This window comes from Mesoplodon bidens (assembly GCF_964165515.1).
Source record: "Mesoplodon bidens genome assembly, chromosome: 11".
Classification (NCBI taxonomy): Eukaryota; Metazoa; Chordata; class Mammalia; order Artiodactyla; family Ziphiidae; genus Mesoplodon; species Mesoplodon bidens.
Window position 1 is genome coordinate 76,371,617 of NC_138167.1, and position 12,262 is coordinate 76,383,878.

Genomic DNA, 12,262 nt, shown 5'->3' on the forward strand with positions numbered 1-12,262 from the left:
ATTTACATATAGCTTGTAATCTCCCCTACAAGGCCCTGTGCTAAGTCCTTTACATAGCCTCCTGTTGCTGCTGTGGGTACCATCAGCCCCATGTTGTAAACAAGAGTACTGAAGCTTAGAAGGAAGGGGACGTCGATTCCCTGCTCTAACATCCCAAGCCCTGCAAGTCCTAGCCCTTTGACGCTCTAGGCAGAGGGCGGACCGGTGTCTTCCTTCTTCGGTGGGCCCGTCTGATATGAACTTGACATAGATATTTCTCCATGCACACCCCCCTACTCCCAATTTAACAATGTGAAAGGCAGAGTCAGGGAAGTGAGACGTGTGTCCCAGTAGCTCCAGCACAGCCTCTGATAATACTCGCATTCAACAGTTTTGCAGCCAGCGGCGGGTCTATTTTTTTCTTTCTCTCTCACTCCCCGCTCCTCCTGGTCAATTTCAGGCGGCTCCAGTCTGAATTCGGTGGTCTCCAGGCCATTTTTTTGAATAGGTAAGATTTCTCAGTCAATAAAGTCAAGGCAGTTTTCTTCCCCAGCACCCTCCTCCCCCCAGAAAAGAAAGCGGGAGTTGGGGCTAAGACGGGGGAGAGGCCGCGACTGCTAGCCGCTGGGGTCTACGTTTTGTATTTCGCTGACAGCCCAGGGCCGCTCCAAAGCCCGCCGCGCAGCCAATGGGCAGCGGTGATTTATGGAGCTGACTAATGCTGGCTGAATGCGGCCTGTCAGAGCGCCCTGAATGGCTTCCCTTCGCCGCACAAGCCCCGGCTTTGTGTTGCTAAGCGATTAGAGCAGATGTAATGAGATTTTGCCCAATCCCCGCTTTGCCCTTTCCTAGCTTCGGCAAAATTGTGTGTGTGTTTGTGAATTTTTAGAGTTTGCCTCTGCATTGTGGCAAACAACGGCTAACTTTGCCCCGAGTTTAACGAGACTGGATATCTCCCATTCAGAAGTGAGTAAAAGAACACCTGTCTTCACAAGGAGAAGGGGGGAAACATCCCCTTTGTGGGGACTGAAACATTATCCTAATGTTATATTCATAGCCATAAATGACTTGCTACACTTTCTTTGCGTACCTTATCTGGAAACTTGCAAAGGAGCTAAATTAAAAGAATAAGAAATGCATGGCGGGGGTGGTGTGGGGAGAGGGGGACCCAGCTCTGGTCCTCCAAATGAGAAGATAAAAATAAAGCAGGCATCACAAAAGCATTACTTCCCTCAAGTAAGCTCTAAATTGGCCCACTGCTGGCAGAAAGTCCGATTATTTATGGCGATGAGGAATTTACTGATTTTTTTCGCCTTAATTACGCTCATCTCTTTGAAAGGGACTGAAGCCTCAATGTGCATTCTATAGAGGGTCATTTAGCAAAATGACATCAGACGCTGTGGCGTGCTCCGCGCATCGCGGCTTTAAAAAATGATTATTCTGTGCCACTAAATGGTATAGATGTACCAACACAGACTAGATTTTTAACTCTGGAAGACGTGCTGGCTCCCTGCTCTTTGTTGGGTTTTGTAAGATGCATTTTGCGCTCGGCTTTCCGCTTGGCTGGAGACACGCTAACTGAATCTGCAAGTAATGCAAGCGGCGAGCGAGGAGCCGGCAAGAGGCGGAGTAGGATTCTGATCACGTCCTTGCTAACTGACAAGAAGCAAGCCAGCCAAAAACCCACCAATTTCTTTTTGAATCTTGGTAATTGGGTACTTTTACACGCAGCTCACGCCATTCGGATAGAGTCACAAGCTTAGATAGGCCAGTGTCTCAAAGCGACCACACATTTCTAAGGCTTTTATTTAAATCTAACTCCGGTAAGAAATTTACATCATACGTGCCCTTTACTTAAAACCAATATGGAAAGTGTGTGCTGTGGGGAAGAGGAGTGGAAAATGCATGCCTGGCAGTGAAGGAAGAAGAACACACCTACCACTGGGAGTGTGGACAGGGCTACCGCCCCCAAGCCCAGCCGCAGACACACCACCATCCTTTCTCTCACCCCTAGCGTTCGTTATCTCATCCAGCCCTTCCACAGTTTCACGATGAGAAACTCGGAATGGGGGTAAGGGTTAGAAACTGGGCTGAGGACCCTCTCTTTCCATTTCACTTTTGGAGGAATTTTTTCAATGTAAAGTCATGTTATCAAAAGGTGATGTAGCCATTAATCACCACCTATTCTCTAGGTGTCTGTGTACATTTGCAACATGAACGTCGAGAAAAAACATATACGTGTGTGTATGTATATATATATATATATATATATATATATATATATATGTACATTCATCATAGAATCATCTTGGATAGGACTGGTCACAGCACTTATCTTTGTCATTTCTGCCACTTAGTATGTTTCTTACCACCTTCTTCTCCCCGCTCTTTCCCTTTGGCATTTTCATAGTAACTTGGGCAGGGACAGTAGCGTCAAAGAAGACTCAGAGGCAGCTGATTATTTTCATTTGTAAAAAAAGAAAAAGTTTTATTATGAAACTAGTTTGTATAAAACAGGGTTATACATGGGGTTTTTTGTAAGTTTGTAATAAAACAGTAAGAAAAAAAAAAGGCAGTGATAGAAATTTCCCAAAAGGCAACCCATCAAAACCAACTGGCTGCCACTTTGCGTTTGGACAGTAGCTGTATAAACTTTGTTCTTCTTGAACAGTATTTAATAACATCATTAATACATTAACAAAGTTTCTATAAAGTAAGACACATTGGTGCTGAAGTACGTCTGGTGGCCTTTTGATCTCACCTATGAGGACAGTTCTTTACAAAACCACATAGGGAAAATGGCAGTTGTAAGGTGAACTACACATCTAAAATATGCAGAGGTAATAGCATTACATGTTAAAGTATCAAGATATACACATTTTAAACCATTTGTACAAAACTCTATAAATTTTTTCTCTCTCTCTTATGTACAAAAATATCTTAATATATCCCCAAACTGGTTAGGATAGATACAAATAGATTTTTCTTATAATAAAAAAAATTCACAAAAGATTGGAAGCATTCTATGATGAAAAAAGTAGAAAAGATGGTGTGAGGGAGTGGAGCTTGGGGAGGGAGCCCCCCCTCCTGCAGAGGATTGGGGTTTCAAAGAGCATACTTTCACTGCAGACAAATGTCCACAGCTTATCGGGATGGAGGGTACAGAGACGACAGACACCAACCCGTTTCTAGAGGGCTAAGAACTGCGCTTTCAGAGGGGGCGGGGAGGTCAGCTCTGCCTGTTAGTGGTGGGTGGGAGTTTCTACAGGGCGTGTGCTGCTCCCTTCCGCCAGGAGCCCGCTGTTTTTGCACACAGGCTGCATTTTGTGCATTGACTCGGGTCCTAGTCACCCTTTCTATCTCCGTGAATGATTGGAGTGCAAAGATACTGTTCTGAGCGCATTTCTGTTTTGCGAGAGCCTTGCTTCTCAGGCACGCGGCGCTTAGTTGGCGTAGGGGTTGGTTGCCTGGATTTGTTTGTTTTCTTCTTCTTCTCTTCTTCTTCTTCTTTCTTCTTTTTTCTCCCTTTCAATATCGCTGACGAGAAAGCACTAAAGATGCAGGTTGCGCGGTGGCCCTGTAACATAAGAAGAACGGGAGAGGTTAGTGTGCATTTGGAGGCCAGTAGTGGGAGGAAAAGGAGGTTTGGAGAAAGATCTGTCAGGTAGAGCGCCTCTTTTGACAGGTCCCCGCCTCAGCTCTACCCTCCAGTTTTGGAGACCTGGACAAAGCCACTCTCAGAAGCCAAGGCTGAAACTAACATACCAGGATTTGAAATCGACGGACTTTAACAAATCCTTTAAATCAACCCCCCTCCCTCATCTCCGTGGAGACAGTCCTCCTCCTACAGAAGAAAAAGGATGAAGGCAAGAAAATCCCCCCTTTCCCTCCATAATGCAATCTACCTGCTTCCGAAGTCCATTCGCACCAGGGCCTGACCAGGCCGAGCCCCTCAGAACCAGTTGGTGAAGTCGAGCAGTTCTTGCTCCTCGGGGCTGAGAGGGTCGTAGGAGCCCTCGTCCGACGAGTAGGATGAGACCGGCGACCCGGCCATGGAGTTCATGTCGTTGGAGTAGTTGGGGGAGATGGTGGGCGACAGGACGCCCGCCTGGAAGGCGGCGCTCACCGCGTCGTGCTCGTCCAGCAGCTGCTGCAGCGCGCGGATGTACTCGACGGCGGAGCGCAGCGTCTCCACCTTGCTCATCTTCTTGTTGGCCGCGCCGTTGGGGACGTGCTCCCGAAGGGTGGCGAAGCCCAGGTTGACCAGCTTGACGCGGTTGCGCTCGCGCTCGTTGCGGCGCGCCACGGCGGCCGGCTGCTGCTGCGGCAGGCTGTAGCCGAAGCCGCTGAAGTTGAGCCGGCGTTTGCAGCGCATCAGTTCGGGCGAGGACGAGCGCTGTCGCTTGACTTGCTTGGGCGCTGACTTGTGACCGCCCCCTGAGGGCTGGCCGTCGGCCGCGGGGCTCAGCTGCGGCGCCTGCGGCTGCGGCGGCGGCGGCTGCTGCGCGCTCTGCGCCGCCGCTGCCGCCGCAGCCGCCGCCGCGGCCGTGGCAAAGAAGCAGGCTGCGGGCGGCAGGAAGGGCTGCGGGCCTGCGCCGCCGCTCTCCATCTTGGCAGAGCTCTCCATGCGCAGCGGCCGCCGAGGAGTCGCGGGATCGGAGCGATCCGGGAACGCGAGGTGCGGGGCGCGCGCTGGGGGGGACACAGACAGGACCGGGGGGGCACGAACAGAGAGGGAGAGAAGGGGAGAGATGAAGAGGGAGCCCGGGGGAAGTTACAAAAATACAAAATCCCCGGGAGACTTCTTAGGGTGGGAGCAAGGAAGGTGCAACTGCTTCTCCTCCTCCCCCCTCCCCTCCTCCCTTCGCAGGTTGGCTTCGGGAGCCTCGCGTGGCGCTCGCGTGTGAGGCTGCCGCTAGCGCCTTCTTGTTTTAAAAAAAAAAAAAAAACAGCAGAAGAAGCAAAAGTCGGTGGTGAGCGCGCTCTGCTGAGTCTTCTGTTTCTCTCCCCTTAGGGCTGCGCTCTCTTGCGCCGGGTCTCGGTCTCTCCAGCCGCGGCTCGGGCTGTTTGTATTATTTTGTTAACCCCCTTTCTTTCTTATTTCCTTCTTTCACTCGCCCTCCTTGGCCGGCTCCCCGTCGCTGCGCCTTCCACGTTCCCTGGCCAGAAGTGAGAGAGTGCTGGGCGGCTGGAGTGCGGCCGCCTTTTCAATGGGACACCCAGCCCCACGCGCAGCCCTGGCCCCGCCTCGCCCCCCACTCCCCGCTGCTGCAGCGAGCGGCTGCAGCGCCCCCCGCCCCCCCTCCTCTTACCTCCTCCTCCCACCCCCTCCCTAAACTCCCCTCCTCCCCTCCCCTCCCCCCGCCCGTCCCCCGAGCCCGTTCCTTGCAAACTCTCCATTCAGCCGGGTTTGTTGTTGCAGTGCGTGCGCCTGGCGCGTGCCGGACTCCCGGCTGAATAAACAGGCGGCGCGCTCAGGGCGGGCGGCAGCCGGGGGTGGTTCTAGAAAGGGGGGGGGGAGGGGGAGGGCAGCGTCGCCGACGGGCCAATAGCTCTGGAAATTGGGGGTGTATGGGTGGAAAGGTTTGGGGTGAAGTGTCCCGGGATTCTCCTGAGAACTTGGAGAAAATCACAGGCAAGGGTTTGGGCAGAAAATGTGACACGGGGCGGTGTGGAAGTTGGGGGAAGTGAGGCTCCGTTTTTTCCTGTTTTCTTCTCCTACCCCACTGTCACTCTCTTGGGGGTTTTCGATGCTCTTGGGAGCGGAAGGAAATTTGCTACTGAAGTTCCGAGAGATGGGGAGGACTCCGTGGGACTGTTAAAGTACTGTTAAGACTTAGGTTCTGGTTCCATTGCGTCCTCTCACTAGCTCCGTGACCCTTAGTAAGTGACATCCACTCTGAGCCTCAGTTTCCTCGTCTGTAACAACAGAAGGTTGGGTAAGATGGTCTCTAACGTCCCATCCAGTTGTGAAATCTAGGATATGACCCCTACAACTGAGCAAGTGTGGAGGAGGCCAAGAAGAAGGGAAGTGATCCCTTTGAGGGGTGGTGGTAACCAGAGCTGTAGGGAGACAGGTGTGTACGGCCGGGATACTCTTCCAGGATGACCTAGCTGCCGGTAGCATCACCGCCGCGCCCCGCCTCCCCCCCAAAAGATTATTTCCGGACCGGCTAGGGGGATGCATAAAGCGGGGAGCTCTTTGGGGGTATTCCCAGGGTGGATCTGAGAAAGGAGATGGGGGGAGGTGATGGAGCTTGGGGGTGGGGGCGGAGCAGCTTCGCTGGTTGTTCGGCGCCGCTGCAGGCATCTCGGCGGCCTTGGCTCAGCCTCCATCCCGCCCCAGGCGTGTGCCCGGCGGGCCGGTGGCAGGCGACTGGGAGCCGAGCCCGGCCGGGCCGCGTGCTGGCGCCGCGAGGGAGGAGGAGGCGCTTGCAGCCGTCGCTCGGCCGCTTGGACGGCGCCCACCCAGGCGCCCTTCCTGGGCCCTCGGCCCTGGCCCTGTCTGGCCAGAGCCTGGTCCAGCTTCGGGGCTCCTTGGGACGCGGCGCTGCGGAGAAAGCGGACGGAGCAAACGGGTCCCATCTCTGTAGCGCTCTGGTGGACGGAGAAGAAGGAGACTGGGGCGCGTCTCAGGTGGCGTCTACACAACCGGAAAAAAGCAGAGTGTCACCATCCGGTTGATTTGTCCCCTAGAAATAGGCAGTTTGGGTTAGAGACCTGGGTACAGGGATGCTCGGATGCTCGTGTTGACTTACCCCGATAATTGCTTCGCATTGAACTTCCCTTTGTGGAGATGGGTCTCTCTCTAAAACATCGTGTGGGTGACCGGGGAACCTCCTCTGGTATGGGCGAGTGGCTATGAGTGCTGTCGGAACAATAGTGGTGGTGAGGGCAGTGGGGTCGGGGTCCCGAGGTGAATCACATCTCAGCCTCAGTTTCTTCTTTTAAAACAGATGCGTTTAGGAAGCATAGGACTGAATGGGGCCGACAGAGATCAGTTCTGTAAACTTCCCACCCACACGGCCCCCTCTCCTACAGTAGCCTATGGCCTGCTGACCCCAAAGGGCAGGGGTGAGCTCCGTGGGATTTACACCTCTGGCCTCTCCCCCCACCACTGCCCCACCCCAGGAAAGGAGCTGAGAGGGCTCCAGATTACATCTGTCACCTCTTCCAGGAAGTATAGGAGGCCATGAAGGCTAAAGCAGTGTCGCATTACTCGCTTTCCAACGGGAGGAAGCCTCAGACCACCTGGCAGGATAGCGGGCATTCAGGCACATTCCGCCATCCGTTTGCCCCAGCTGTGCGCCCCGGCTGCGGGCCGCTAGGAGGCATCCACCCTCCTGAGCAGAATAGGGGCTGGGGGGGGGGGGCGTGGCGTGCGTGGCGTACGGGGCGGGTCGTCAATATCAACGCATCTAAAGGGCACCTTCCTTCACATTAGGCTGTATCCCTTCCAATTCAGACTCTATCCTCCCACACTTCACAAAGGCCCACAATCCTGTCTCTACCACCATTTCGCGTTGTAACCTTAAACAACCTCTAAGGCCCTCGGTTTCCCCATCTGTGCCAGAGCGGCATCCGCCAGCTCATTTCGAACCGTTATCTGCGAGCGGGGGAAATTTGCTGATGGCCAGAACGTGTTCTCAGTTTCCTTCTAGAGTGCGGGCTCCACAGGTGCACAGAGATGCTCATTATCAGGGACTTCAAGGCCAGAGCCTACTCCCAACCACACACACACACACACACACACACACACACACGCGCGCGCGCGCGCGCGCGCCATGTAACGGGCGTTCAAAGAGAAGGGCCAACTAGTGAAGCCGCGCATTGTAGCGCCCCTACGCTTTGGCCTCCGCCCAGGAGAAAAGACAGCGGGCGCTGGGATCCTTCCGGCCAAAGCCAGGGAACATTTGTCCTTATTCTTCCCGCCCCAGCCCCGAGCCAAAATCCCGTCCTCACCCTCCCCACTCCCACATCCTCAGCCTATTTCCTTACATGCTTTGCAGAACCTCCAGGAACCCAGGCTTTCTCTTCCTCTCACTCAACACAAAGAGTGCTCCCAGCCCGACGCTGTCCTCTCCACCTTCTCTAACCCTAAGGTAGAGCAGTCTAGAATCTTTTCTTAGGGGCTTAGCCTCGGCCCTTGGGGACTGTGCACTATCAAGGGTAGTTTTTTGTTTGTTTGGTTGGTTGTTTTTTTGCGGTACGCGGGCCTCTCACTGTTGTGGCCTCTCCCGTTGTGGAACGCAGGCTCCGGACGCGCAGGCCCAGCGGCCATGGCTCACGGGCCCAGCCGCTCCGCGGCACGTGGGATCTTCCTGGACCGGGGCACGAACCCGTGTCCCCTGCATCGGCAGGCGGACTCTCAACCACTGCGCCACCAGGGAAGCCCTCAAGGGTAGTTTAACATGGTCTTCCACTGAGATTGGCGTTCTGGTTGTTTCACCAATTTGGAGCAAAGGGCTGAGGCTCAAGGGCCAATCAGAATCCTGCCTCTGATTCTGTGACCTACATTTGACCTCCCCAACACACACACTCACACAGCTAAGAGAGCTGCCACATACTCTCCCAGGCCCAGGGAACTGCGGACCTTATACTGGGGGATAAAGCAGAGGCACTTAATTTGGTATCCAGGCTCTATTACTTCAGAGCTGGGAGTTTGAGCAAATAGCCGACACTCTGAGTTTCGATTTCCTCATCCCTTACAGGCCCATGGTTATAGCACCTACCTCCAAGAGTTGTGAGATTTCAAAGAGATGTACGTGGAGCTCTCAGAACTAGGTCAAATGGAAAGGGATTAACAGGAATGGCCTTTTCCAAAACAAGGAGGAAGGCCCTGCTCACACAACCCACCCAGGAAGGGTTTTGTGGGAAGCGGACGCCTGGCTGTCAGCTTCCCGGAACCACCCGTGCTAATTGCTCCAGCCATTGGAGATCAAATGCCACCCTGTCCCACTGTCCCAGAACCTGGGAATGGGTAATTCCTGTCCTTTTTGAGGAATGGTGGTGATGCTTGCTGGCAAATCAGGGTGATAGAGATAGAAACCAAGTGTTTGTTTTAAACACAAACAGTAACATGTCAGATGGAATACAGACAAGCTTCATGGCTGGCAGAGGGAAAGGGCTTCAGCAGAGCCAGTGGCCCTGCCCTCCAGCTGTCTGTGGCTCCTTTGACACCCAGTGGGCCTGACTCTGTGCAAATTTCCAGGCTTTTCTTGACCAGGACACTCAAGGTCCCATTTATCTAGAAGTGGAGGGAGAAGCAAACAACTCACAAAAGGAGGGTTCCATGCTTTCATTCATAAATGGAGTAGTGGCACTCCCTTTGCTTATCTGTCAAGGCCTGCAGGAGAATTAAATCTGTTATTTTTTTGTGAATTCACTTTGCAAATTCTTCCACGCATATCAGGGGTTACCATTCTTGTGGTGGGGAGGCAGGACACTCACCCCCTTTGGTGTGTATTACCCACAATATATATGTCCCAGAAAAATGGGGAGGTTCCTCTTTCTCCTCCAGTACAATAAAGGCCTCAGTTTCTGCACCTTCAGACCCCTCTTCTATGTTAGGGGATCCTGAAGCTGGACCATACCTTAGATTAAAACTGCATTCAGCACCAGGATCTACATGGAGAGATGACTTTCCTAGTGATGCATAGCAATCAGCTGCCCGACAGACCTGAGGTGCTGAGGCCCCAAATCTCCCGCCACTTTCTTTCCACCCGCAGCTGAAGCCCAGGCCACCTTTGCACTCAGGCTGCCCTCAGGCTCCATAATTGTGCACCTTCTCTCTGCTGAAAGGAGATAGGCCTCGTCTCTTTCTAAAAGTGCCTTTGGTGCTTTTTCTCTGGAGGGAGGGGAGTTCATATTGAAAGTGAAACTAGGTTTCCCACTGAATGAATCATTTAATACAATTATATTTATAGTGGATCCTGAATAAAAGGCAAAGGGAGTACAAAGATGAACACAGGCCTTAGAGCCTTGATTTGAACAGGAGATTTTTGGTGCAACCTTCAACATTGGTGAGTGTTAAGCCCCATAAACCCGGGGTTCTTTGAGAAAAGTGCGCGTGCAAGGAATTCAGAGCAGACACCCACCTCCAGTAGCTGTAACACAGGGCCTCTGTCCTGGGATGTATGCAGCTCCAAGCCTGTGCTTGACACTGTCTTACTCAGGGGAAATGAGAAGTTCATTACCGTGAAGTCTGCTGTCTCCAATACACCCTTCCCAAGGTAAGTTCGGAAGCGGCGCTGCCCAGCCTGGGTTGAGTCTGACCAGCCTGGGATGGGCTGTTGCGGTCGGGGGCAGAAGTACACAAACCAGAGACCTGGCTGAGCTTCTTGGTCACAGCAGCCAGGCCTGCACCTGCAGTAAGGAATCCAGGCTCCAAACCAATCTATTTGCTTTTTCCATACGCCTTACAGAGGAAAAAAAAAAACCCCAAAACTGGAAAAACAAAACAAAAAAAGCACAAACTACTATTTTCTCGTGGCTTTTTGGTGAAGGAGGGGACGTCCGGGAGGGGGAGGGGGTAATTTGCAGCCAACCTCACAAATCCTTTTGAAGTTCTTCAAATAAGGAGAAATAACGCTGCTAAGTCTTTATTTTTTCTAAAGCCCCATTTACATTATGATTAAATACCCTCCTCGGATAGGCATAAAGAAAGTCGTTAATCTATATAGCTCTCCAAAGAATCAATACATTTGAAACTTTTGTAGGATTTGTTACACCCTATTTTGTTACAGTAGACCAGCTCCTCTCTGTCTAGGCACATGGCTCTCCTTCCCTCCCCCCCTGCTTCTCCACCTCCTCCAAGAAAGGAAATAAAGTAAAGGTCTTTCACGGTAAACAAAACCAGCTGATTCTTCACAGAGAACCCATGAATAGCTGGAGAAGAAAAAAAAAAACTTACAATAAATGGTGCATTTTTTCTCTGCTGGGTATAGTATTCAAGGATCAGGGCAGTATTCAAACAGAGGTCCATTTTTTGCTCAGCAAGAGAGTTTAGAAAAGGAGCGTGGGGTCCATTCAGCGCTTTCCCCCCTTCACAATCGCCGGGTTCTATGAAACCTATCTTCCATGCCTTGTCGGAGTGTTTCTGGGGACCAATTAGTGCTTTGTTGCACGGCTTCTTTGCTGAATCTTTGAGCAGCAAGAAAAAGCGCTCTCGACTCTCCCCTTATTTTGACCATTTCAGTCATTACTCAGTGTAATAATTAATATGACAACTGGACGCTCCAGTTTGTATAGAAACACCTCAGCTACAGGAGCGAGCGTGCAGTGGGTGGTAACGAGCCCTCACATCAGCCGGGGAAGCCACACACACAAAAAGGAATGAATGGCCAGAGAGAAAGAGAAGGAATAAAGATAAAATAGTTGGCAGAACGCAGAGGAACATAAAACAGATGAGAACGGAGGGACGGCGGGGGAAGGGGGGACAATTAGAAAGGGAAGGAGAAAAAAAACCCGATGGAGGTTAACTTATTTTGAAACTGTTTTCTGAATAGGACCCTGGACATGAGTGGGCCGGCTGTCAGCCCAGCGCGTTCCCACCCCCCTCCCCACGGCTTTCTGAACTCTCTTGGAACTCGGTGGGGAGTAGGGTTGGAAGGAGGACTCCTGCAGCCTTTAGGCTCTCCCAGAGGTCGTTCTAAAGAGTGCACCCAACACACTACCCAGCTCCTAGTTTGCCTTCCAGTTTTGCAAAAATCCTGTTCCCTGTCGCTCCAGCTTCGGGTGGCAATAGAGAAGATCGGGGCGGGGGGGGGGCGCGAGTGTAGACGAGAGTTGAGTGCTGCATCAGCTCCCCGCGGGTGAGTTTTGGGGAGAGGGCACTTCTGATACACCTCAACATCTCTGCAAAGCTGTCTCGTGGAGCAGCGCCCCGCGGGGCCCTGGCGGGGAGGGTCTTTCCCGGTAGCGCACAGCCAGACTGCGCGCTGCGCCCCGGGTCCCCGCAAGTGCGCCCCGGGGTGGCGATGCGCCCCGGGCTGGCGACCCGCTCCGTGACGGCATGATAAATAATTAGAGGGTTTAAGCGCGTTAGCCACAGCTCATGCTAATGAGCCAGATAAAGGCTCAGTCTAACCCGAAGTGACAGTTTGCATATAGCAGGGAAGAAAAAAAAATCCGTTTATTTTTTCCCTATCTTGATTGCTTCTTCTCAAATGCAGGCGTCCCCAACCCCCTATTCATTCCCCTGATCCCCTCTCCTCACAGCCCCCCACCTCCTGCCACACACACAACACGCACACTCCACCCCCTTTTGACCCTTCCTCTGTCA

At 52.6% G+C, this 12,262-nt stretch overlaps 1 protein-coding gene across 1 annotated transcript; it reads right to left on the reverse strand.

Annotated features, from left to right (window-relative positions):
* Window positions 1-3,931: 3,931 nt before the first annotated feature.
* Window positions 3,932-4,606, reverse strand: ASCL1 (achaete-scute family bHLH transcription factor 1; the record flags this gene model as incomplete). Its single annotated transcript, XM_081248773.1, has 1 exon — window positions 3,932-4,606. The coding sequence occupies one exon, from the start codon at window positions 4,604-4,606 to the stop codon at window positions 3,932-3,934; it is 675 nt and encodes a 224-aa protein (XP_081104899.1).
* Window positions 4,607-12,262: the final 7,656 nt, after the last annotated feature.